Source organism: Sciurus vulgaris (genome assembly GCF_902686455.1).
Source record: "Sciurus vulgaris genome assembly, chromosome: 1".
NCBI lineage: Eukaryota > Metazoa > Chordata > Mammalia > Rodentia > Sciuridae > Sciurus > Sciurus vulgaris.
Genome location: NC_136461.1, coordinates 33181409 through 33209206, shown reverse-complemented (window position 1 = coordinate 33209206; position 27798 = coordinate 33181409). Strand labels below are relative to the sequence as shown.

General features: G+C 53.2%; 1 protein-coding gene across 3 annotated transcripts in view; it reads right to left on the bottom strand.

Annotated features, from left to right (window-relative positions):
* Positions 1 to 27798, bottom strand: part of PTPRF (protein tyrosine phosphatase receptor type F) — an 84489-nt gene that overhangs the window by 44342 nt on the left and 12349 nt on the right. For all 3 annotated transcript variants that reach the window (XM_079117506.1, XM_079117504.1, XM_079117505.1), the window contains exons 3-6: positions 26485 to 26620; positions 18475 to 18620; positions 18155 to 18296; positions 5761 to 5949 (exon numbers count right to left, since the gene is read on the bottom strand). In XM_079117506.1, the coding sequence (XP_078973632.1) occupies positions 5761 to 5949; positions 18155 to 18296; positions 18475 to 18620; positions 26485 to 26575 (568 nt within the window). In that variant the 5' untranslated portion in view covers positions 26576 to 26620. The remainder of the gene's footprint in view (positions 1 to 5760; positions 5950 to 18154; positions 18297 to 18474; positions 18621 to 26484; positions 26621 to 27798) is intronic.

Below are 27798 nucleotides of genomic sequence, written 5' to 3'. Positions count from 1 at the left end.
AATGCAAATAAGATCAGAGAGAAGCATTAGTACAAAAGGAAGGAAAGCCACACAAAGCCAAATCAGATAAAATAAAACACAAGAAAGGGCCTTAAACACATGGAGAACTTGAGGCCTAAGTTAAGCCCACACAGGTGATGTGTGAGCAAGCACCAGGTTGAGCTATGCTGAGTGTAGGTGAAGCGTGTTCCCCAGGTCACTGGCACTGCTCTCAAGAGGTGAGGCAGGGGTAGGCAGGGGCTGGCAGGGCTGCGGATGACAGGAGTCAGGAAGGTGAGTCAGGGCTCCTGCAGCTCCCACTAGCTGGGTAATGGAGGGGAAGGGAAAGAAAAGAGGCGGCAACCTCACTTTGCATTCCACCCAAATCCCGTAGGGAAATAAGTTTGCAAACAGAGCACTTACCAAGACCAAACCTGGGGAGTTTAAGCAGGCAGGAGGTAGGGTTAAGTGTGGGGTGGGGGGCTCCCACAGGTCACCACCAGACCAGGTCTCTCATAACTAGACCAGCTCATAGCTGGCAGTGGAAAGAGCAGGATTCAATCCACTCACATCCCACAGCAGACTCGCTAGAAAGGCCCCCAACCTTGCTGAAGATGGAGAGACTGCTGAGCTCCCCAGCCTGACTGGTGAGAGGAGGAAGCCAGGGCCCACTCCTTGCCTGTTTGGTGCCTCATAACTCTGGAAATTGGCGACAGAAAAGGGCCAGGCACTTGCCCTCCAAATCCAGGACTACAAAGACATCCAAGCAGGTTCCCTTCTTGATAGGTGCCTCCTCTGAGGTCCAGGCCCCCTGTTAAACCACTGCCTTATCCAGAGGATAAGGAGCCTATGGGTAGAGCAGGACTAGCTCTCTCTACCCTGCCCCTCTCTGCCAGCTTCTGAGAGATGGACGTGTGCAGAGACACACACCATTCACCGTCTCCCTGAACTTGACGATGCCCATGTGGAAGAATATTCATCTCTATGCACAAAGAAGAAAACAGAGGCTGAGAAATATTAAGTGGCTTGCCCAAAGCCCAAGGAGGTGGCAGGGTTTGATCAGTCTATGCCACTCAGTCTTTCCACTGGACAAGGCTGCCTCCTGCAGACACAAAGCCTGGGGAAAAGACAAAGGCAGCCACTGGGATAGGGACGTATCTGAGGGGTGCACAGGTACGTGGAAAGAATCATCACACTGACAAGCAGAGAATTCCAGAGAATCTTTCAGAAGTTTACAAAGTTAAAACTATTTCCATCGTACTAAGAAATGGTTTGCCATATTCACTTTCTCTCACGAACATACAGCAGAGTTTTCCAGAAGACAAGCCACATGTGATAGCACAATAGGCTGAATGCAGGAGCAGATATGGGGATCTAGCTGCCTTCCATTCAGCCCCCAATAAAACAGATTTGTAAAAGTGTAAAACAATGAGGTTCTTCTCACCAAATTTTTTTGTTTTAGAAAATAAAATTATTTTTCACTTAAAATGTTAAATATTAACAGGTTTTTAAATTGTTTTAAAATAGGTTAGTAAATATTTTAATCTTTTCAATTTTAATATCTAACATAATAATCATTAATAGATAAAATTCACACAAACCAAAGCTCCTAAAGTTCCTCCAAGAGTTACAAGTAGAAAGCCTGCAAGTTGACAGCGGCTGACAGACATGCTCCTGTGGTCTGGGCCAGAGCCCAGGAGGGGGTGGATATGTGTACAATCTGGGACTGGGACACCCCCCCCCCGCCCCCCGCCGCTTCTGGCTTCAGCTCTTCCAACACCTAAACTGCTGCCCTCTCAGAACTGCAATTTCCCTATCAAACTGAGAGAATTTGCCTTTTCCATTTCACAAGACAGGTGTAAGGAACTGAAGGGGACCCGTGAGTCATTCTCCCCAGGAGTGTACTCAAGCCCGAGAGGCACCAGTGAGCTCAGGGCCATAGGGAAACCATGACCACACAGTGACAGTGTGTTTTCTGGCAGATCCAGTCAAAGGCAGAGCAGTGAAAGGCAGAAGGGCTCTTCCGGTCAGCGCTGGGTTGACTAGCAGAATAAGGGGCAGCAGACATTCTTCCTGGTGGGACTAGTGGGCCTCTTCCTACAGCCAAATGCTGCCATCTCTTCTTGAGGCTGTGGGTCTCACTTCAGGTTCTATGGACACAGCGAGTAAGGTTGTCCTTCTACAGTGGTAGGGACAGAGGCTTATTTCCTCAGGCCATATGGAACACAGAAAGCCTCAGAGCCCTGTCCAGGCTTGGCAGAACTTATGGGCTAACAGTGCCTCTCACAACATAGCAGTGGTCTTGAGTTCCACTTGAAGGTCAGCCTACTTGACATTTCCTGCTTGTGACTCTATTTCCATTTTCTCTGAGCTTATCCTTGTTCCTTCTGGACCCACCCCAGTCTCCAGGTTCAATGGTCCACAGATTAGTGTACAGGAGTTACGCTGCTGCAGTAAGGAAAAAGGCTATCGAGGCAGCATTCACACCTCAGCAGGATGTGCTGCCAGCCACTCCCTGACCAGCTCTTGCTCTAGGGGCCACACCCCAGTTAGATGTACTGTGGCTCAGGGAACAGACAATGGAGGGCTTCTTGATACTGGCCAGTGGGGCCTGAGATCTAAAAAGGATGGGACTGTGCAGATCTAGAGCCCTAGTAGGGTCCAGCTGTACCACAGGCCCCAGGCTGACCTCCCAAGGGAGCTTCCAGACCTGAGTCCCAATCTCCAGTCACCCCAGGTGACTTCCTTAACTCAGCTATGAAGTGGGCATGTTAATCCAGCCTGTCCTACTTCACAGAATTGCAGCAGAGTCAGCTGCAACAAAGGGCAAGAAAGCGCTTTGTCAACTGTTGGTGAAGCGTAAACCATCAAGATCCTTGTAAATAGCCAAGTGCTCAGGGGCCTGACTCCACTCCATGAACGGATGTTCCTGTAAAATGTGCATGGAATCGCCTCAGGACCCTTCTAAATGGTAACAGGCAGGAGAGCAGCAACTGGGGTCCAGGGTGACAGGCAAGAGTCAGGAAGGGATGGGGAGAGTCCTGTTGTAGCTACAAAAATGGGATACTGAGGCCCCTTGGGTGTCTGGCTCCATCCTAGGAGCTAGACCCTAAGACCATGACCTTTAAGTCTCAGTTTCAGGTGGCAGGAAAGACCAAACAAGGAGTGGGCATTAGTCTTCAGAGACAAGTCCCAAAGATCGAATTCATGAAATTGTTCATTCAACTAGGGCTCAGACAGACCTGTCCCATAGCTGGGCTTGGGGGCACTTCTCTAAAGAGTCAGTCCCCGGTTCTCCTTACAAGGAGTGCCCAGCCTAGCTGAAGCCAGATGGTAACAACATGAAGCATGATGAGCCCTGAAGGAGTAGCCCGAGGCTCAGAAGAGCAGAGGCCTTCCAGCACAAGAACCAGGTGAACAGAGGGCCAAGACATGGGCAAGGGTGCAGGGTGGCTCAGTGTGAGTGGGGGAGTGGCAGGGAGAACTCCATCCACAGGGCCTTACCAAGGGCTAGGTAGTAAACTCACTCTGTCATTGTCTCACTTACTACTTAATGTAGTTTCTTTAAAAGATGAGAAAACTGACAAGCTCATTTAATTGAGGCCACAGAGCTAGCACAGGTGCAGCTGGGACCCAATGAGATAAAGCTGGAGATGTGGGCAGGGGAAGATCAAGGGTTCTGCTCACCTTGTCCAGGAGCACGTATTTGACCATGTAGGCATGGTCAAGGGTCATGGGCCAAGGGTCCACCTCTGAGGTTATCAGAGCACAGGAAGAATACAAGCAGGTCTCTGACAGCTGCTGGAAGATAGACTTTCAAGAGAGCCTGGAGACAGGGAGAGCAGGGTTTGGTGCCCTCGAATGGGATGAAGGCAGTGGAAGGAAAGAAGGGTACTAATATGAGAGCCACGTGGGTGACACATCAAGAGAACTCAGTTCTTCACTGGAGTAGGAGTTGGGTGTCCTCCAGATCTCAGATTGGGGGACTGCCACTCATTTAGAGAGGGTCAACAGAAGAGTATGACTAACTGGGGAGGAGGTCATCACTTGTTCCAGTGTGACGTCAGAACACAAACAGATTTTGTGGCCTAGAGCTCTGGCAAGATGTTTGGGCTGGAAAGACGCAAGTAGGAATTGTATAGGTAAGGACAGCATCTGAAGCTCTAGGAGCAGTGAGTTTGCCTATCTGGGGAAAAGCTGTGTCTACGGGGCAACGACTGGGCTCCCAGGTTCCTAGGCTAGAGGAACCCACAGAAGATGATGCTGCTACAAGGGAGGGGCACTTGGGGACTCCGAGGGGGGTCAGGAGAGGCACAGCCCAGAAGTGGGAGGAAGTGGTCGAGGAGGAGAAAGGGGTGTCAGCCACTGCTGAGAGGACAAGGAGGGAGGCCTGAAGAGCACCTAGTGAATGATGGGCAGGGAAGGGCAGCACAAGGCCTGGCACACAGCGAGCAGCACATAAATACTTGATGAACAAACGCTCGAGACGGCAGGCTTCCCAGAACTACTGCTGCCACAGTTAGTCAATGCCATTCCGGGGAGGAGTCAGGCCTGTGGGGAGAACTAACTGTCTGGCGGCTTGGGGAGCCTGCCTGGGGGACCTGAGAGGAAACACAGAGTAGCTGAGCCATGCCGGCTGCTGTGCAGTGCTGGGCAGTGGCCACAAACACTGCCGGACCGTTTCCTGCCTTGATTATGGCTGTTTTAATTAACTGCGCTACAGCTGCCTCCATCTTGTTGAGTTTTAATTAAATTAAATGAGCTAACACTTCGTGGGCTGTCTCAGGCGGCCGTGGCTAGGGCCGGAATCCTGCCCCGCTGGGTGGCTCATCTCTCCTTCCTCTCCCTGGGCACCAACAGGGTATGTGCCTGTCGGGAGTCAGCAGGGAGGGACTGGCACCCCGGGGAGTAGTGGGGCATTTCTGAAGCCAGCAAAGGACCCCAGAGGGGCAGAGTCATGTTCTTCTCAGTGTTGGCAGTACAGCTGACAGGTGGCAGGAGCTCTGGCCAGTGCTGGCCATCCTGCCTGAGGACCACCATCCCACAGCTGGTAGGGTTTCTATGGGTCCAGCTTGCGCTGGTAGCAGATGCAGAATGTAGCCAAGCTGATTCAGAGCCTCCTTTCCCGCCTGCTCAGTTCCCACAAAAACTGAATCAATTTTCTTGGCGGGAGTCTTGTAGGCAAATCGATCAGCCAGGCGACACCTCCTGCCTGGTCACAATGGCATCCTTGCTCCTAGGACTCCAAGTTGGCTCAACTGAGAAATCCAGAGGAGACAGGTGGCCCTGATGGCCTAGGGATGGGCAGCAAGTCCCCCTGAAGGGACCCTCAGGTCCAGCCTTTTGAAACCTAATGAATCAAACATCTTTGGTCTCTTTCCCAGTCAAGTCCTGCTGCCTAGAGAAGCATCATCCCGGCCCTGTCTCAGGCAAGGCTACAGGCAGAATGGAGGATGAATACCCACAGACACATTCACAGAGCGTGCCACGCAGGATAGCATGTCACATGTGCCAGGAGGAGCAGAACTGGTCCAGTCTGAAGTCTGACAATCCCAGGAAGATAAAGTCACAGCTAATCAGAAGCTCTCTCCACCAAGCTCTCTTCCCTGGGCCAGGCAGTCCTGCAGCAAGATCCAGCCCACCCCACTGGCAGCCAGCCCTCTGCTCAGCCTGGAGGGTCAGCCCTAGACATCTGAGCCCAAGAGGGAAGGCTGTGAGGGGTTCTGGCAAGATGCCTTTCCCAAGGTCTTCGTGACCCCTTGATTCCCGCCCTCGGCTCACCTGAACGCAGCTGCTTGATGCGCCCATTGCTGGTGGCAGGGTCCACAGGAAGGAAGTCTTTGAACCAAGAGATCTCGGGGTCTGGATTCCCACCAGCTGCACACAGCATAGTGGCTGTGCGCGCCTTCTCCACCACCTTCAGCTGAGGCCCCATGTCGATGGAGGGGAACCCGGGTGGCAGCTGTTCTTCTGTAGACGAGATAGCAATGTGCGTGTTAGGGCTGGCCCTGCCTGTCCCCAGGACCTCTCTGTGTCCTTTGACTCCCAGATTGGCTGGGACACACAAAACCTTTCTCTCCTCTACCTCTGCCCATCCTGATGTGAGGAGCCAGGATCCTAAGTCCCTTTTGGCAGGGGTGGGGGCTGCAGTACGGCCCACCCCTACCCTGTCAGGGAGTTTCCAGGTCCCAGAAGTAATGCCTCAGACTGAAGTTGTCAGCAGTTCTCTCTCTAGGCCCTGAGACGAATGAGGATCAATGCTCTGCTGGCTGCAGCAGAAAGTGCTACATGGACACCAGGCTGTGAAAAGGAGGCGGGGGCAGCTCCCACAGCATCAAGTCACAACCCAGATGGAGCTCCGCCTCTGCTCCCAGTCAGCATGCATGGTGTTCCACCTGCATCCCCTCAGCTCCACACATGCCAGAATACCAGATTACTGACCCTGGGCACCTTGCCCTATCACTGATCCTCTTCTAATTCTGGGCCTGCCCCTGACCCATTCTCTACAGCAGCCTTGATCCTGAGCCTCTCTCTCTCTCAGTCTGGTCCCTGGGAACTATGTTCAGACCTGGGGATCATGTTTGAGCATGTGTAGGCTATGATAACAAAAAAGCTCTAGGAAGACACCAAACATTGGTGAATGGAGGAAAAACTCCCTGGCCCCTTCTCTCATCTTTCCAGGTGTTGGCAGCTCACAGGGGAGTTCTTCCATGGGACCAAAAGGAATGGACATTGGCAGCCTGCTCCCTACCCTTTGGTGAATGAGGAGCAAGGAGGCTAGGTCCTGGACTAGAATAGACCAACAAGTAGATCTTCCATTTCCATCTCTAACTAACTTTAGGGTTGAGGCACATTCTCTAGTCTCTCTCTGTGTCTGCTTTTATCTGTCCATGAGGTTCAAGTGCCCAACTTGTAAAGCTACACTGAGGACACCTGGAAATGCATGCAAGGTGTCGAGAAGGCATGTGACAGAATCCACATTCATTTTAGGAGACATTATTATAACTAGCAAGGGCTGAATCACTGGGGCAGATAAGTACTGAGGTTAGGGCCTGGGGTGCCCTTTCCTATTCTCAGATGGCAAGAGACCCTTCCCACTGGGACAGGCATCAAGTGTATTCAGAACTCAGCAGAGCCTCTCTACCAACAGAGATGCCAGGTATTCCCAATGGTGCAAAGAAACATTTGCTGTTTGTCAACCTCCTGGCAAGAAGCTGGGTTCCATGGTAGGGGAGACCAAAAGACCAGCACCATCCTGTACCTTCCCCCACAGGCCCAGTACAAGATGGGTGAGAGGGAACATTTGCTGAGATCAGGTGCCTCTACCAGGGGAAAAGCATGTAACAACCTCAAAAGGGAAGAAAGCAAAGGCTGGTGGAGCAGACCCTCCCTGGAGAATCTTGGAGACCCCAGGGGAGGAATTAGGGGGATAGGGAGGAGAGGAAACTGGAGGAGCCCCAGTAGGCAGGGTAAGACATGGTTCTATCTTCTGCTAGACCCCTGGGGGAACTCCAAATGCCAGGGTTATCCCAAAAGGGCTGGGGACCATGGAGAAAAGGACTCAAGTCAGGGAGTGGGAGGAATCCCAGGATGGCTTCGCCTCCCCAGCCTTCCCCAGGAGTTGGCTGTATGCTTCCCCACTTGCAGCCATATAAATTCTGGATGTAAACCCAGCATTTCCTTGGCTGTAAATATGATCCCACAGTGCCCTGACTTTCAGCTCTGATTTTTGAAAGGACAGTAGCAAGAGAATGAAGGTAGAATGGAAATGAGGAGGACATGGGATGCACCCAGCAAAGGAATAGCTTCCTTCAGCCCTTCCATCACTTGTTTTCACAGAAAAGTCCAAGCAAGACCTGAAGCCCAGGGTTCCCTCCCCATCCCCTTCCAGCAGCTGGAGGACACTCAGGGATGCCAGAGTCATCCTGCCTACCAGGGCACCAGGCTAGCTCTTCCTAGACCTCATTTCTACCTGCTTATCAAATGGAAGAAGGAGTAGGGGATAGCTAGGGTCTGCCACAGTCAGACCCAGGAGTTAACTGGCCTCCATCTCTACCTGCAAGGTAATGATCAAGGAGAAGGAAAGTATGAATGTTTGAGACTGTGTCCTGGGAATCTACTCTGAATTCCTGACACGGGGAAGGTCTTTGGGATTTGTGCCAAATTAAGGACAATTAATTTTCCTCCCTCAATTATCACGCCCTCAATGGCTCCGTCCTTGGCTCAGATCATCCCTTAGGCACTGCCAGCAGAGTCTAAAACCAGCAAGTGTGAAAAGCTGTCCATAAAACAGCAGGACCCAAAATCCAGTCCCTTGTGCCAACTAGACTTCTAGGCAGTACTGAGAAGGCTGCTGTTCTGCCACCTCTGGGAGAGGAAGTGGGTCTCACAGGAGTCAGTCCCACGGGGTGACTAGCTACTGCCTCTCCCTTCTCTTCCATTCCAGAGCCTCCAGCACAAACTGCCAAGGAGGGCAGTGTTTCCTGATGCCTGTCATGTGCCTTGGTGTTAACTGACCTAGCCATGAGACCAGCACACTTATCACCCTCACCTAAGTACCCACTGGAGCTAGGTCCACACTGGCCTGAACCACTCAGGTTAAGGACCAGGACAAATTCCTCAGGCTGATGTCACACAGTCACACCAAACCCATACATAAGTGGGAAAACAGGCCCAGACACAAGGGATAAAAGGTTAGATTACACGTATGGAACATTTACTCTGACACAAGTATTGCACTAAAATGCTTTGCAAAATGACAATCTCTATCAAAACCTTAGGAGATACATGAGCAACCAGGCTTACAGAGATCTAGAAATCTGCCCAAGGTCACTCATTTAAATCAGAGGTAGGGCTTGGATGTTAGCAGGTGGTAGGACCCCAGCTCCAGTATTCTCAACAAGCAGAGAAAGCTTGGCAGCGCAGGGCAGGGGAGAGAGGTTGAAGAGTATCCCTGGGGAGAGCACCTCTCTAATACTACTCCCTCAGCCTGCTCCTGGTTTAGCAGCTCTGCTCACCACAGACCCCTGCACACAAGCTGCAGTGGTTTTGTGTATTGCAAAGCAAACCCCAGTGTCTCCCACACGTGGACACCCCCAGCTCGGACCCACATTCTAACAGCGGGATGCATGGGTCACACTGAGGCCCTTCCAAATGCGTCCTGACAACAGTGCAGGGCTGCCAGCATGGGAAGGCCCCTCCCCCCTCCAGGCCACCCCGTAACCATGGCGACAAGACAGAGGCGGTGCCACGGTGAAGGGCTGCACGTGCTCGTGTCTGTGCGTGTGCATGCCACCAAGGTCCAACTGGGCTACGCCCTTCAGCCCCAGCTTAGCTGCGCCCCTTCCAAGCACCCTGCTCCCAACCCCAAGGAGCCTGAAAGGCCCGCAGACTTCCTGCTCCATCAACACGGTGCTGCAGACGCTGGTACAGTGTGAGAGGGTCCACAGCAGACTCTGGAGACGCAGCACCCTGCAGTATTTGTCTTGTGCTGGGCCCTCTATCCTCTGGTAAGAGGGAACCTGGCTGGAAAGAGGAGCACACAGGGGCCTTCAGGATACTTCAGAGGCACCTAGGAGCCCAAGTCTCCACATCTGTTTGTAGAATCTGCCTCCATACATAGGTACATAGCAGAGCACACACCTGAGGGTTTGCCATGCCTGCACGCACCATGGGCATCTGTACTGGGTGTCCACATGTGCGTGAAGGGCCCCCACATCCAACTGCAATGGCCTGTAGATACCAGTGCAGTGGGGGCAGCTGCTCTCTTCCCTGAGGAGGTCCTGTTGCCCCATGGGCAGAGGGAGATGACAGAGTATGTGTGCATGGGTGCATTTGGGGGAGTTTAAGGCTGGGGTGGGGGTGGAGGAAACTTAGTTACGGTCCCAAAGTGGTAGAGTTGATTAGTCTGACTACTGCTTATCTGCTATCTTGGTGGCTTCCTGGAAGAGGAAAAGTCAAGAATAGGAAACACCTGAACATAGGAGGCAGAAAGCTTTGGGGGGCCAGGGAAGGAAGAACTGACTGAGTCAAGGCCAAGAGGAGGGTGCAGTCTGGTGGGAGCTGGGGCAGGTGTTGGGGTCTTAACAGATGAAGACAGAGTAGAGGTGGATGATTAGCTTAGACAGGCTGCAACGACTTGGGGGAGGGACGCTGCTGAGGACCCCTGGAAAGCATAGACGTCTCTTTGTCCAGCTCAGCCTAAGATGCCTAAGGCAAGTCTGGACCAGAGGGAGGAGGCTGCGCCATGGAAGCTAACAGATGGAGATGCCTTACAGGGTTCCAGGGCAGGCAGCACCGTCTGTCAGCATGACCTCCTCACCCATGTTTACCCAGTCTCATGGTGTCTCTGTGCATGCAGACACACACATGCACGCACATACACAGGCTCCCTGGGGTGGCACCATCTGTGAGCCTGACCCCCTTTCCTATGCGTGAGTATTGGACCTGGACTCACCCTTTCTCTGAACACAGTCACCTTAGAAACATGGCACAGCCAGGGACCCAAAGCTACACATGGAGAAAGAGACAGGTGCAAAAATAGAAACCTATATGTGCATATGGAGGGGCATCTGCAGTGACAAGCACCTGTGGAAACAGACTCCCACAAGTAGAGCGGGGGGCTGTGCACACAGAGACATGGAAACACACATGTAGAAACATGCAGAGTCAGAGATATCCCCATGTGAAGACATGCACCTGAAGACACATGCAGGGCCTGAAAACATGAAGGAACCTCTTGGGTGATGGGGCCGTCAGCTGTCCCTACCCTTCAGGCACCCAAGAAAGAAAGCAAGGCCACCTCAGTCCTGTCCCTGAGGTACCTCTATCCTCAAAGAGGCAGGACCAAGACGCCCCCGAGCAAGTCAGAAGGCCTCTCTACACCTGCAGGTTCTCATACCCGCCCCTAGGTTCCCAGGCGGCAAAGGGGGCCCAGGGAGCTTCGAGCCCATCTCCCTTCGCAGCTTTTGGTCTCGATTTTCAGCTGTTTTTCCAAGAGAAAACTCCCACCTCTTCCAGCACTCCGATTTCATCAAACTTGGCATCTTAAAAGCCTGTTTTGTTTTTGAATCTGAGCTGTTTGGGGCCTGTCGGCAGCCACGGCGTCCCCCTCTCAGTAATCCCCCCTCCCTTGGGCTTCCCTGGTGCTCCACATCACCCTACTCAATCTAATTGGCAAGACCTCCCCACTACACAAACCAGAGAACCCGGGGCTAACACCGGTCACACACCCAGTCCACGCTCAGGTTCCAGACCCAGTCCGCGCTCAGGTTCCAGGCTTTGGTCCACACTGCACCTTTCAGGGTTCCCTACCTCAGTCCCATTCCGGGGAGATTCTGCTCATCACTTACCTTCCTAGGTTCAGGCCCTGCTCCCAGACACTCCAGATCACTGACAGCCTCCCACTCACTCCTCAGGCCCCTGCAGCCCAGCTGCCACCCCCTCTGCTCGCCAAGGTCAATGACAACTCCACAGAGCAAAATCCAAAAGGCGCTTCCCAGCATTCATCTTGGCTGATCTCTCTTCCTCCTTCACGCACTCTTTTCTTTCAATTTCAATGGCCCAACACACTCCTGGCTTCCCTCCTATCTCTCAGAAACCTCCTTCCAACGTGAGGAGTCAGTTCCCTGGGCTCCTTCTCCAGTCTTGGCTCTGGCTCCCTGAGACTTGCCATTTCTTGGCCTTCTCCATCTCCAGATGTCCCCTAGAGTGCCGCATAAATCTGTACAAGGCTTCCCTGACAAACTCCCCCAGATGCCTGCACACACCTAACTCAATAGATTTCTAACTAGACTTATCAACGCACCCCTCAAACCTGGTCCTCCAGGTCTACATTCTCATCTGAATGTAGACAATGGTTTCACCATGCACCTAGCCCCAGAGCCAGAAACCCAGAGTCTCCTGCATCCCTGACCCCACAGGCAGGCCACTACTCTTCCTAACCTGCTCACAACCCTACACATGCCCAGGTTGGGCCAATGGCAGTTCTTGCACAGACTGCATCCACCTTTCAGTGGTGTCACATGCTGCTCTCCTTCCACCCCACTCAGTACCCACAGGGACCTTTCTGAAGCATAAATTCGGCCATGTCACTCTCTCCTTCATAAAATTCTCTCCAGGGGGAGAGTGCACCTCACCAAGGATGGAGAATGTGCACATGCAGGGGCATTTAAAATCTCCAATGTTGAGAGCTACTCCCAAGCTGTTCCACAGGGAGCACCTGTGACGACAGGGCTGGGCCGGGGCAGGGGAGGGGGGGTGTGCTTGTGTCAGTGGCTAACACTGGAGGCAGGACTACCCATAACACAGGCTAACCCATTCGGCATGAAGTCCACTTAGGTCCTTGATGACAGATCAAAACCAGGGACCAAGAAATCCAGGGCTAATTTTCAAGGACCCCTTGTGCTTTCTCTCAACCCCAGGCCTGGAGTCCAGGACCTCATGTCTGCATGGTACTGAAATCCACTGTAATCACGGGACTGAAAAACAGGTCACAGAGGCCACAACCCATGGGACTTGAGTTACGTACATGCCTCATCTGTCAGGGGTGGGCAGAGGCTGCCCTGGGTTCCAGGTTCTGAAGCCTTTTTTTTTTTTTTGTCTTCTGTGGCAACAAATCTGGTGGGTGACAGGTCCAGCTTCCACAAAACTTACCTGTTACCCAGACAGACATGCAGACCATAGAAAGAGGGGACATCTTCTGTCTGAGGTAGCCCTTTATCCAAACTCCCCACCCCTCACAATCAGGTCTGGGTCAAGTCATTCTACCACGGGTAGAAAGAATAGGTGGGCTGGGGCAGAGAGGGGCAGAGCAGGGCGGAAGCCTCCCTGGGAAACATACCCACCCAGCCCAGGACAACTCAGGAGAGGATCATATGTTGTTCATCAGCCCCTTGTTACTGGGGTTGTTTCCAAAGCAACTGAGGGTGTGGGGTATCTCAAGAGGTCCTTCATTACCCCACAGGTCCCAGAGCCTGCCAGGCTAAGAGAGATAGCAGAACCCAGAGGTAAAGGCCTAGCATTACACTAACACGCCTCTACCCTGGCTACTGTCTCACATGCCTGCCAGTCATCCCCTCCCAGAGCCTGTCCACAGGTAGGAAACACCAGGCATTCCATGCAGACAGCTGTATTTCTGAGCCACATGACGGGTGGTATGGTCCTGGCCAACTGGGAGACACCAAGGTCAGGTAGGTACAGGCAGAAGGGAACCTAGGCTTGATGAGGAGAGTGGAGGGAGGGAAGAGGATCCCAAGACCTCCCAAAGGCAGGACTGAGCAGGGTCCCTCTTTGGTGCATCCTTCCTCCCTGGCAGGGCTACAGAGCAACTGCTGAGGCAACACTGCAGGTGCTGAGAAACACTCTGCCCAACCATGCCATGCTACGTCCACCACTGTCCAGTTGTCCTGGCTGATCAACAGATCCAAGTGGGAATCCAACGGGATCCCAGAGACAATGAGACCAGGCATAGCATCTCTGACCACCCCCAGCACCAGACTGACCCCACATGGTCAGCTCAGGCTGCTGTCATCTTGCGGTCCACATGACTTGTAAGGTGAATACCACCTGCTACGCATCACCCCCTCCCCAATGCCAGCAGCACACGCCATCTGCTAGACACTCCACTCTACACACTGCCTGCTGTGCATACACTCACACATACATACACACTGCCTGCTGTATACATTGCCCATAAGGTATACGCCACCTGCTGTACACGCCATCCTCCTCCTCCACTGCCTGATACACGCATGTGCACACACGCAGAGCCTGCTGCATGATCGCAGTCTGTACATACAATCTGTCAGGCACAGCTTGGCTGTATACACACCATGCCACACGCTTCACTGCTTTACACCTAGCACACGGGGCACCTGCACCACACTCAGAGCACATCATGTGCTGAATCCATGACAAGACGAACACCGCTGCCTATACTTGGAGCCCTGGGAGCCAGGCCCCCAGGACAAGCCAGAAACAGCTCACCCCGGCTCCACAGCTTCTTTTCCTCCTCCTCCCTCTTCTGTGACCCTTCTAGAACCTACCTAGCCACCAGGGCTGGGCTCACACCTCTGGCCTCATCTTAAGGCTTTCCTGACTACAGTTCTGCCTGGCCTGGACCCCGCTGCCCCTGGCGAATACCTGACCTGCAGACTAAGCTCAAGACCCTCACTGTCCCCCACCTCCCGGAGGTGGGAAGGCCCAGAATCAAGGCCTGCTTCCCTTCCCCCATCACTCCCCCTCCCTCATGAGGGAAAATGTCAGATTCCCTGTCTCAGTGGCAGCAGCGGGCGGGTTGGAGGGGGAGTGATTCAGCCGCCGCCTCAAGAGTGCGGAGCGAGAAGAGCTTTTCCTGCCATTACCCGGCGAGGGAGAGGCTGGCGCGCTAATGGCTTCAATTACCACTCAGACAGGAACGCTGGGCGGCTGGGCCCCTGCACTCGTCACAACCCAGGACAGGCTCACCCCGAGTCAGCTTGTGCTGGGCACCCCCACCCTATACCCAGTCCCAGTGGGGTGGTGAAGCAGAGGGCTAGCCACTCAGGACAGCTGCCTGGGACTTGCTGAGCCACACCAGGAATGGCAGTCCTGCTCTGGAAGCAGGCAGGGTGAGGCAGCCAGGAGTGGTGTGACTCCAGAGCAGGGAGCCGTGTGAGGGGAGCTGGGAATGAGGTGTGGAGTGAGGCCAGGGCAGAGGGCACTGAACGGACTTGCAGGCCAGGCCTACCTTTTGCCAGGTCGTCCCAGGCAGCCCCAGCCACTCTCCCTAGGCTCCCAACTCCCGGTGAGCATATGCACATACCCTCTGTGTTTAGAGACTATGTGCAGAGTGTATGACACAGCTCAGGGACTCAACACTAATCCTCAGCCCCAAACCAGCTACCCTCCTAAGACCCTGTGGCAGCCTCCCAAGAATGGCCCCGACTCTCCTCCCACCCCAGAGCTCAAAAGTTAAGTCATCCTTTCATCCAGTTCCTACACGAACCCCAACTTTCCTGGCCCTTTCCTCCTTGAAGGAGGGAGGAGTGGGAGTGGTGAGTCTGGGCTGCTTCCCTCTGGCCCCACCTCATGATACTCCTTCCAAGGCCAAAGCTGGTCAAGGTTACACAGACCAACACTGTAGGTCAGCATTTTGTCTTCCGGGTGCTATGTTTCAGGAGTGGGAAGGGCTTACGCAGACCCACAGCTCCACCCACTCCAAGGGAACATGGACAGGGCAGAGACCTGTCCCAGTCTCCCAGTCTCCTCAGACACTTCCCAAGTCCCAGAGGTACAAATATAACCTTGGGCTGGGGGTAGGGCTGTAGCTCCGTGGTAAAACGTGTGCTTATTGGCATGCACAAGAACCTAAATTCCATCCCCTGCACCACATACAAATAAAGAAACATACCCCAAGTCCTGAGAAAGAAACCAGTATTCAGGAAGGCCCTTCCCAAAGCAGACCTTCTGCAAGTTTGAGTTCTTCTCCTCCTGTCAAACTACCTTATCCTCTTTAATCCGTTAATAAAAGATAAAGTTGCCAGGGCAGTGGAGGAGGTGAGAGAGCTCCTGAGTTGAGAAGCTGAAAGTTGGAGAACACACCCTCCAGGACAGAAGCCAACAGGAGGGAGGAAAGCCTTGCTGAAATACGTACCCCCTGGTCACAAGTGGGGAAACTGAGGTCAGAGGTGACCAGGCAATCAGTGATCTTGGCCTAGGACCAACTCCTCTGAGTCCCTGCTCCACAGGACCTCTGAATGGAAGGAATGGTAGGGACAGCACCATCCAGAAGATGCCAGGAAGCACAGAAGCCAAGTGTCATCAGCCCATATGTCTAGGCCTCAGAATGTGCAACTTCCCGCCCAACAGCAGTTATCCTTCATACTGGAGTACTGGGGAGTATTTAACCACATTCTATTTAATCCTTCAAAGCAGCATGGACAGTGGGTATTACAGCCCTGCTTATAGATGGAGCAAATAAAGCTCAGGGGCACAGTCACTGGTCCAAGGTCACTCGGTGAGTAGATGTCCATTGTCTTCTATGGTCCCTCTAAGTTCGACAGCCTATCAAAGGGCTGTAGAACCCACTGATTCACACAAGATATATACACACAAAACCTGCTGAATGAATGCATCTGTGAACACGTAAAGCCAGAGTGTAAAAATGGCCAATGTGAAAAGATGTTCAACACTCTCGTAATCAAAGAAATGCAAATTAAATTGAGATGCTATTTTTTGCCTATTAACTTGGCAAAGATTTTTTTAATGGTAATTCTCAATGCTGGTAAAGATGCGCAGGGGGAAAAAAAAGAGGCCCTCTTATATGCCCTGTTTGGCAGGAGTATAAACTGATAACATCTCTAGAAATACTGAAAGCTTAAAAATGCATGTGCCCCCTGTCCCTACCTGGAATAAGAAAATCATCAGGACAGAGAACACTTCTGTTTCTCCCCACCCCCACCCACGACATATTCTTTATAAAAGAAAAGAGGTGGGAACAACATATGTGTCAACAATAAAAGAACAGCTAAATAAATTAGGGTGCTTCTATGTGACAGCTTACCCACAATCATTAAAAATAATGACACAGAAGAATATTCAATGACAAGGAAAATGTTCATACTTTTTTTTTTTAAGCAAGGGCTGGGAATGTAGTTTAGTGTCACAGCACTTGCTTAGCATGTGTGACACCCTGGGTTCAATCCCCAGCACCATAATAAAACAAAAGAAAAGAAAAGAAAAGAAAGAGAGAAAGAGAAAGAAAAGAAAGGAAAAAAGAAAGAAAAGAAAAAGGAACAAAGGGAAAAAAAGCAGTCTACAAATCACTGGGCAGTATACGATCCTTTCTCTGTTTATATATACAAAACACACATATGCACATATGAAAAACGAGCCTCAAAGAAATAACCAATAATTGCAGAGGTAACATAATGGGTCACTTTTATTTGTTCCTATGTCCTATTCTACAGTTTTCAATTTTTTAAAAGTGAACAAGTATTGCATGTAAAAAAGAAAACAATAATCAATGCTGCATTTTGAAAATACACAGACACATTCGGATGATGAAATCATTGTGGCAAACATCTAATCATGTCACTGCCTACCCCACTGTGGCTTCCTACGTCCCCAGGAAAGTTCATTTCTCAGCCTGATCCAATGTGATCTTCCCGCCAATCTCCAGATGCATGTGGAATTGCTCTTTCCTTCATCTTCCTGTGCCCTCCAGTTTTCGATCCCTGCCCCCCTCCAAAACAAAAACAAAAACAAAAAGAGCTGGGTGCAGTGGCACATGCCTATAATCTCTGTGGCTTGGGAGGCTGAGGCAGGAGGATTGAGAGTTCAAAGCCTGCCCCAGCAATGGTGAGGTGCTAAGCAACTCAATGAGACCCTGTCTCTAAATAAAAAATACAAAACAGGGCTGGGGATGTGGCTCAGTGGTTGAGTGTCTCTGAGTTCAATCAAGCTCCAGTACACACACACACACACACACACACACACACACACACAAAAACCCAACTTGAATCTCTCAGTTCTCTGACAGCTCCATTCTCTTTCACCACTGGGCACAGGCCTAGCCGCCAACTGCTCCCTCAATTTTTCTCTGAGATTCGGCTCAGAGTTCCTCTTCCTTATGCTGCACTCAGCCCTCTGGGCTGTCCCTACAAAACTCACTGGACACTAAGCATCTCAAAGGAAGCACCCAGTAGGATAGTCTTCTAGATTTCAAGGCAGTCCAGGAAACGTTTGTGAACGAATGGAGGAGCCACCATGTGAGAGAAGACACTGCAACACTCATACGGAGCCCCAGTCTGGGACCCCGGCTCACAGGGGTAATAGGAACACACCTGATACCTGTGGCTGGAGCCACAGCCAGGCTCCAGATGAAAATCTCATCTGTGGCCACAGCCACAAAACCCAAGGAATACACAGCTGCAATTCCAAGTCGGAACCCCACTCTACCGAGCAATGACAAGCAGTGACATGGTTCCACAGGAGGATGCAATGCACCACGCACACAGCTGGCTTCAGCATAAGCCAGGGATCCAGGCCTGTTCACCACTGACTTCACCCACCCAAGATGGCCAGCACTCCCTTCTGCCAAATGCACACAGACCCATGGCAGGGCCAGGGAAGGCTGGCTCTCCCCACGCCCCAGCCTGCCCACCCACCATGCCGCATCCCTCCCAGCACATACCTTCAAGTACTGAGAGCTTGGCACTAGTGTTGATCTCGCCCACGCTATTGGTGGCAGTGCACTCATAGATGGCCTCATCTCGCTGCACCCTCAGTGGCTGGATCCGCAGTACGGACCCTGCCCCATCGTCAAACTCAATTACCTATCAAAGAACAGACATATGATCACAGTCTGCTGGAGACATGGAGGCCTGCTCAGGGTTCATCTTCGTCCCATCTCAAAAGGACCCACCGGGAGGGCAACTAAGAAGTGCAGGGGTAGGACCAAACTGAAAGGCAGACAGGCCCTGAGCCCTGCCTACGCCTCGCCCGAGGACGCACCTCGAAGCGTTGGGAGCTGACTTTCTTCCCCTTCTTCATCCATGTGATGCGAGGCTTGGGTTCCCCTGTGGCTTGGCACACGAAGGAGGCCACCCCTCCTGACAGCCCGGTCTGGTCCTCAGGGACCTTAACAAAGACAGGTTTGCCTAGAAGAGACAGAGATACCAAGTGATCATGGCATGGTTTAAACAGAGATGACCAACACTGCAGGTGGCAGTCATGGGGGGTAAGAGGGCAAGAAAGAGAAAATACTAATGATGCCTAACCTTTATGTAGTGCTTAATAAGTGCCAGGCACTGTTAAGAGAGCAGAACACTTATTAACTCTTTGAAGCCTGTGAGGTGGGCGCTATAATTACTGTTTATAGAAAAGAAAATCGAGGCACAGAGGTTAAAGGATTTGTCCAACATGACACAGCTGGTAGGCGGCAGAGTGCGATCTGAACCCCAGCATCTGAGTTCCTGCTTCCGTCTCCACCCACCATCTCTCCAGGCTAAGGGACAAGGTATGCCAGAGAGCTGTCCCTCAGGAAGAGCCCCAGTCCTACCCAACGCTGTCCACCCTGCTTGTTCTCCATCTCGATGATGGCACCTCTATACACCCCAAAGCCTGGGCCGGAAACCGTGACTCCCCCACTCTCATCCTCACATACCAGTAGCCCCAAAGGCCCAGACATTCCAGCTCCTAAGTGTCTCTGGATGTCTTCCCAGGTGAATGCTTTCCTGTAAATCTGCCCCTCTCCACCCCACCCCCACTGGCTTGTTTAATGTCTTCCAACAGCCTAGGCAGCTCCCCGAGGTCCTCCACAGGAGCAGGGAAGAGGGAGAAAGGAAGGGGCCCAGACACCATACTACCACACACACGTCACCCAGACACACACACCACAGGCCAACCTAAAGCCCCTATCCCTATGAATCCCACTGCCCAGCATCACAAGTCCAGAGAAACCTGGCTCATTAAGATGTTGCAATGCCTTGTTAATCCTGACAGCAGATCCTTTTCCTATTAATCAGGCCAATGAACAGCTCCAGGAAGGGCTAATACCAAGAGAAATGACCTTTCAAGACCACCTGCTCCATGCTCATGAACTCAGGTCTGGCTTGGACCCTGGGAGAGAAACAGACTTTCACTAAACACCCACTCTGTACCAGCTACTTTCTCTCTTTTAATCTTTCATCATTACTACCAATTCACAGGCTCAGAGAAGCCAAGTCACTTGCCCAAGGTCACCCGGCCAGTGAATGGGTACTTCTGGGACTTGTATTTCAGCCTGCATCAGAGTCCAAAACTCTTGGCACAAAGCCGCCCACAGGGGATAGTTGGGGGCCTTGTCAAGAGCAGGTCTAGTGGAGTAGTGGGGACCAACATGAGACCAAAGAAGAAAGAGGAGTGAGTGGACGTGAGAAGTGGAGAGAAGAGCATGACTCTCTCTCTATATAGGGAAGACAGGCTGTGACAGGAAGAAAAGATGGCAGCCGGGGGAGATGCGGACCATAAATTTGGGGTGTTTTAACAACATGAAAGGCAATATTTAATACATGGTGGGCCTTCCATGAGAGCAGTCATCTCTGTCATTAGCATCATCGATCCTTAATGCAAGGAGGTGAGTGCATTACCATCCCCAGTTCAGTGACGGGGAGGTGGAGGCATCCATAAGCTGAGTCAGCAGATTTGGGGGCAGCCAGGGTCTGAAGAGCATTCTAACTCCTAAGCTCATCCTGGGCACCTGTGGTCTCTCTCAGGGAGGGAAACTCAGGACTCTGCTCTTGGAGACAAGAGCGGGCAAGGGAGGCTGGCTCAGAGGAGTCAAGGCAAGGCGGGTAGGGGGCAGCCCCGCTGGGAAGACACACAGCCTGCGGGAGGCCAGAGGCCACGGGGATGACCAAGTTCCAGAACCCCTCGGTGTGTCTAGCCCTCCTTCAACTGCCCTTGGAGGGAGGCTGGGGACCCTCCCAGTCTGCAGTGGTCCGCAGAGAATGTCACTGTTTGCTGCTCCTCTCAGCTAGGATCACCTCAGGCTCCACTGGGCTGTTTCCTGCCCCTTCCTCCACAGCTCTCCACTGCCACTACTCTGGTGCAGGTGGCATCTTCCCTTGACCAGAGACCCCGCTGGCCTAACAAGCCAGCAGCCCTTCTCAGGGTCTCACCCACTCCAGCTCCTCTATTCAGCAGTAGAGGACAGCCCCAGCCCAGGACTGACCGAACACTTCCAAAGGCCTTCCACTGCTCTGAGAAAACAAAACAGCAGACAAAGCCCTGCCAGGTCTGACCCAGTCACTCTTCCCAGGTCCTAGCTTTGCAGCCCCTGAGCAAGCAGTGCTCCCTATGGCCTTAGGGCTTGTGACAAGCTGCTCCTTCAGTTGAGAAACACTTGGACTACCTCCTTACCCATTAACTCCCATTTGCCCTTCTGGTCTCAATTTAAACATCATCTCCTCAGAAAATGTTCCATCCCTCTTGTCACCCGTGCCCAGTTAGCTCAGGTCCTGGTTCTAGGCTCCACTGCCCCCCACAGCACTGCCCAGTTCACGCACCTACGTGAGGTCTTGACTTCTGCTCGTAGTGTATTATTGCTGATATGTGGGGCTATTACTCTTTTGACACTTTTGGTGAGTGTTTAATAGCTGCTTCCCTCAGATCATAACCTGGGCTGGGCAGATCCCATGCCTGTCCTGTTTCCTGCCCTGTCCCTATGTCTGTCTGACCCAGTTCCCGGCACACAGGAACTCTGAATGGGGGAGGAAGGAACGAACACATGGGAGGGTAGAGACTGTGGCCCCTCACACACACCTGCCCTCTCTGGCAGGAGAGAACTCCCACCCCAGCTCCTGCCTCAACCTGTCTGCAACGAAACCAAAATCTGGAACCTGTTGAACCGGAATGGCCAGTGCAGCCACGAGGGAGGGGTGGGGTGGAGCCTCCTCATCAAACAAAGAGTTGAGGAGCTGAAGAAAACAGTCAGGTAGGTCACTAGCAGCCAGGAGGGAAAGGCCTGAGACCTGTGTGAAGGCTGGACTGTGCCCAAGGCCGGGGGCCATGCAGGAGGCAGAACCATTCCCCTCCCCTGGAGGCTGGAGGGGAGCCAGGCGCCAGAGCCAGACTGGCAGGGCAGTCCCAGCCCAGTGCCGCCCTGGGGCTGGTGGACAGGACCCTCCCTTCGTCCAGGCCTCTCCCTGCTCCCTGTCAATCTGCCTCCCCACCCCCAGGACCCTCATACAGCACTGCAGCCAAATACCAGGCCCTCCCATCCCAGAGTCCCATTAAGACCTTGTTCACCAAAGGACCTCTGGGGAGTAGTCAGACCATCCTCCTCACACCCTTCCCCGCACTTGCTCTGTTAACCTCTCCAGCCTCACCCTTTACACTCAATAAGTATCTCCGAGCACCTACTGCAGGCTGTGCACTATGCTGACAGCGCAGCTGGGACCCTCTGTGTCTTATCGCCCACCATCTAGGGTTGCCATGACCTGCCAAGCCCATAGGCACCTCCTTGCCTTTGGGTGTGCCTTGCCCCTTGGTGGAGTCTCACCCTGTTCCCCCTCCCTGAGGTTCTGGGAACCTGCTCTATGTTCCACAGTCCGATTTCCCATCCTAGCGTAGATCTCATCATAGTAACTGGTCAGGTCCCACGTAAGCAGATAAAACCAGGATATTCCGACCACTCTGCCATGGTGTTTGGTGATGGTCTGAAACTCTTGAGACTGGGACAACAGGGTGTCATATGAACACACCAGGAAAGGCTTTCTGCCAGTTACCCACTGCTGCCCAGCCTGACACTCAATCAGGGTGTGGCTCCACTCCACCACACAGGGCCATGGGCAGCACAGCCCTTGGGCAGGCGCTCTCAGTGATACGCCCTGCATCATTCTTAGGTGCAGGGTGGAAAAAAGTGACCAAAGAAAGAAACTGGCCTAGGATGGGAAAGGCACAGCCCCCGGAGAGGCTGCAGGAGTCCAGCTCCAGGGACAGCCAAACTGGGCCACCTCCAAGGCTCCTCCACTGGGAGTCTGACTGCTATTTTGTGCCTTCCCTGAGGAGTACAAATACACAGCACATGGAAGGAGAAGGCAGATACAGAGCAGTAGTGAGGATAGCAAGGGCAGGGGGATTTCCTAGAGGGGTGACTTCCCAGGCCCTGAACCACCTAATGGGCTGGGGACTCTTTACTGAGCTCCTATGACTGCTCCCGATGCCCTCTGCGGGAAGCCCACTTCTGGTTCCAGGAGACACTCCTTGAGCCTCAGGTCATGGCCTTCAATAGGGGAGCACTGACTAGGTGCCATGTGACCTCCTTAACCTTTCCAGGTAGGAGTGATTATTCCTATTGTGCAATAGAAAAACAGGCCCAGAGAAAGAAAGCATCCTGCCGGAAGTCCCAGAGGGCAGAGTCTAGACAGGCCACCCATAAGCACAAGGGGGAAGGCACTGCAAAACCTATGTGTAGCACCCAAAACCCATGTGTAGCACCCTGCCATTTCCAGCTTTGCAGGCTCTGGGGGAAGGAAATCACAAAACAGACACACCCTCAGCTGTTCGCCCACCTGTATCTGCAAATCCTGCGTACCACAAGCCCCTCCAGCCATTAGGAGCTCCAGTGATTCTTAGGGCTCTATTCACACCTGATTCCGGAACACTGCCTCTGTGCCTTGCTGTCTGCAGTTCTCACTCTGGCTCCCATGAGCAACTCAGAGAAGCCCAGGGGCATACCTGTTCCCCACACACCCCCTTCACCTCATTATGCAATACCTGCTCTGAGCAAATGCCTACTAACCCCTCTTCCAGGAAGCCTCCCATCACCTCTCCCAAGATGCTGAAGTCATTGTAACAGCACTGCCCCAACCTGCACTCCTGGTGAAACGGTCTGTTCACAAGCCTGTGCCCCCACACCGTGGGTCTTGTCCAATGGCAACACTATGGATTCTTCCCATCTTGGCACCTGGCACACATGAGGGCTTCTGCTCTTGGTCAGGACTACTTCTGGTCCAAAAGGCCTCCCCTCCCTAGAAGCCACCGAGTCCTGGGCTGGGGAAGCCACACCGAGTGGGGATCCTGCCTCCTGTGCCCATGTCTCCACTGGAGCTGATTCGGCTTCAATGCCTGGCTTCTAGGCTAACTCTTGGCAGCTGCTTCTCCACCCCACTTCCCTCCTCTCCTCTCCGAGGCCAGGCCCCCATTCATTTGTCTCGTTAAGAGGCCTATAGAAACACATTTGTCCGCTCTGCGCTTCACTGCTCTGGTCGTCAATTCTCTGGGGCACCCGCTCTACCTTCTGCAGCAGCCCTGTCTGTGTCTGGCTACTTGCCCCGAGTTGAAATCTCTCAACCTCAGCCCCAAGCCTGGCCACTGTGAGGGGACAGATCCAAAAGTGAGCACAGTTTAAAGCAGGACTTATAGGGTTGGGTTACCACAGCCCCAAGCCCGGGCTCCTGGCCCCAGGCTCTCTGCCTAGGAAGAGAACCCATATCTTATCACTGGAACCGCCTCCACCCTACTTGGCCAAGCAGGATTTCAGTTTCTTCAGCTGGTTCCTACATTCAATACCCTGGTCTCTGAGTTCTGGTCGTTAAGGAACCAGGAAAGAGAATCCTGGAAATCCTGCTCTAAAAATTGTTCCACTTGCCCCACTACCAACTCCTATTGGGGGGCAGAACCGCCCACTCCTTCACTTATCCACTCTCTACATGCAAGGCCCAGAACTGAACAATGGCCTGAACTCCCAGGGCTCACAGTCTGGTGGGACAGACAGATCTGAAGCAGATCGCCATAACTACATGCTAAGAGGACAGCACAGAGAAGCAGCACACGACATGACCCAGGCTCCTGAAAGGAGTGATGGCTCCAGGCCAAGTTGTAACTGGTCAGATAAAGGTCAGGGAGAGAGTGATCCGAGCAAACAGAAGGAAGGAGGAAGGCCTGGACGCAGAGAACCTGCGAGGAACAGAGAAGCAAGCATGGCAGGGGTATGAATGAGGGGACAGTGAGGGGTGAGGTGGGCAGAGGCCTGTTTGAAAAGGTTTAAGACCCTAGACAATGGGGGAAGGGAATGAAGGAGTTTAAACTGAGAAACGACTGATGCATTTTTCCTTTTGCACGACTCTGACTTTGGAATGGAGAATGGATTACTAGGGAAGAGACCAGAGGCAGAAAAATCATCAGGAGGCTGTTGCATGCTGAAGCCCAAGCAAGAGCTGAGGGTGGCTTGGATGAAGGCGGTAGAGAGAGAAGTGGATGCATTCCAAAGATATTCAGAAGGTAGAAGCAACTTGGTGATGGATTACATGTGGGATATGAGAGAGGGAGGAAGCTGGGAGGCAGCCCAGGTTTCTGACTTGGTGACCGGGTGGGCGGTAATGCCATTCACAGGGGGAGTGAACATGGGAAGCTGGTTGGGGGTGGGAGTGAGGGGTACAGGCTAGAGCATGTTGAGTCTGAGGCAGGAGCAGGGAGGTAGTTGTTCTCCCAAGACCCATTGTTTCTCAAAGTCCAGCTGGGTATCCTCCCCCTGCCCTCTCCGATGGTGAGTGTCTGAGGCGGGTGGGGGAGTAAGCACAGTCCTTCAATGTCCAAGGGCTGCTGACCACACCTGGACAAGCCTTTACTTCCCTGCCAACAGTGGAGTCATACCTGATGAGGTCTTCTAGCCAACCTGCCCCTGCAGGCTCGAGCTTTCTCCCACTAGCCCCAGTTAAGCCTGGAGATGCCTCCACTGACAGCTGATCTCCCACCTGACTTCCTCTTGTCTAGACCTCAAGCTTTCTCCTCCTTGCCCAGTTCTTTCCTGGAGCTCAGCAACTCAAGAGCTCCTGTTACCCCTCACCCTCACCTCTCTGAAAGAATGCCTGCCCCTTCCCTTTTCCCTTCTAACTCCACCCAGGGCCCAGCCTCTGAGGACAAAGGGCAGGGTGCTCCAGTGCCACCCCCCTCCAGGATCAGTTCCTGAATAATTTAATGAGCCATTAGGAGAAAGAGCCCTATGAAGCAAGGGGCAAGATCTGTGCCCAAAGATGTGGAGCGGGTGGGAGAGCCCTATGGCCTGGTGACCCACGGTTTGGCCCTGACTGCCTCTGGGCTCGGGACAGGCTGGGAGCGGCCTCTTTCCCCAGGGACCTTGGCTCCGACCTCGCCCCTCCCCCCAGCCTGCAGATTGGCTAAGCTTGCCCTGTGCTCCGCCTCCTACCAGTAACCAAGCAGTGGTAACCATGGTGACGGGGCGGGCTGCGGCCAGTCTGTAGTGCCAGGCAGGGGGAAGGGCAACAGCAAGAAAGGGACCAAAGTTCAGAGCTGGACCTGGGTAACAGGGGACAGATCCCCACCGCCCACCCCCACAAACAGAGGGGTGTTGGGCTCAGCTTCCTGCTGGCCAAGTAGCACAATCTTCCCCCAGTTTCCAGGACTGAGGGGCTTGAGGAAGGAGATGCCCTTTGCCTGGAAGGTCTCCAGTACAAAGGGGAGGCAGGATTCAGTACTCCCCCCGCCCCCCCATATGGATCCTGAGGGCCTAGCACAGGGGAAGAGCTTGGGTGGCTCTGGCTTCTAAGCCCTCCCTGGGACCTGAGGAGACACCTGGCATCCCATTCACGCATCCACACACATTCCCTATCTGCTGGCTGTCCCCACCTTCTACAATGACTCCAGACAGGGCTCATGCTGCACCTTCTACACACATCTGCCATGGTGGACATGACACATGCCTGGGCACATCACACAAAGACCACATGAATCCAGGACATGTTTTGCCCCAGCCCCATAAAATAGGGCCACTCTTGGACACACCCCACCCCGTGGTGCATAAGGGACACACGCACTCCATAGGATGCTCCTAGGAAGCAGCAGGGCCAGGTATATCTTACAGGTTCTCTCCAAGCAGGGGTCTCTCTCTAGGACAGAGGGTTAGAGGGCCATCTGGCCATCCTTTTCTCCTAGAAGCTGGTACTGTCTCATACCAGAGACCTGCTAGGAGGAATGTCACCTTTCATCCTGGAGATCTGCACCTGAAGGGGTCAGACTTACTGTCGCCATGGGCACCTGCCACCAAACCAAGCATCACCAGCGCAGGTACAAGGGGCACCATCGTCCTCCCTGGGGTTGGCTCAGGGGCCATCCAGGGCTCTAGCTCCACAGCCAGCTGCAACCCAGGACAATCCACCTATATGGAGAGAAAGGCAGAGCCAGTTAGCTGGTATCCACCAATGTCCCTACTATCCACTCATGCTGCCTCCTGGTCCCCACTCATCCTCACTGTCCATCCATAGCTGAGTTCACAGATCCAGCTTGGACTGTGTGATGACCACCCAGGCTCCTCCCTGAAACCCCAGTGCTGACAAGGATAACCCATCAGTCATGCTGTAGGGGGAGTGCAGAAAGCCTTTGGGGCATTCTTTAAACCTAAGTAGGGTGAATAGGAGATACTGAGACTGAAGGATGTATAGGGATCTTGAGCTTCCAACTCAACCCAATAAGGGGACAGGGAAATGAGATCAGAGAGACACTGGCGGGGAACACAAAGACTGAACAAAGACAAGGCAGTAAGACAGGGAATGGTGAAGAGCTAGGCAGACCCACACAGGCTGGGGATATCCTGTTGCCTGTCCTCTCCCCAGCAGGGAGGGAGCAGGAGGCAAGAGGCCGGACCCCCACACGCTGAGCATAGGCCCCAGAACACAGACTTGTTGGCAGTAGACAGCTCCAGGTATCAGAGGCTTGCAGCCAAAGCCACAAGCCGTCAGGGCTCGCCAGGACTGCTCCTGACAAGCTGCAGCTGCCCTGCCTGGCCACCCTCATTCTACCTTATTCCTATGGCACCTTCCAACTCCAAAGAGAAACCACAGGGGGGCTTTAGTGGCTAGGGTTGGGGGTACGAGACCCCAAGATTTAACCCCCATGCCTCCTCTTCTTTTGCCCCAGAAGCACGAAGCAGATGAGAGTGGAGAGAGTGAGGGGCTGTGCTGGGACTGGCCGACTGTGGCCAGGCCTTTTCACCGCCTGGTGCCCTCCCCACTCTGGAGGCACCTGTGTAAAGGCTTCCTTGAGGCCACACCATCTCTGAAGACAACCTGCTTTTGATCCTCAGCCCTGGTGGTGAGCTCCCAAGGCTCTCTCTCCCACATGCAGCAGTGCCCACCAGCTCTGCTCACGCACCTTGCCCTGGGCAGGGGCTGCTATATGGTCAGTCAGACCTTCATTCACCCTCTGAAAAGCCAACAGGGTATAATGGGGGAGTGAGTGGCAGTGAACATGCCTTGGGGCCCCACAGTGGTACCCATGGACTCTGGTGGAGGGACAATGGTCAGACCCATGTCCGCAACTTACAGTGTAAGAAAACTG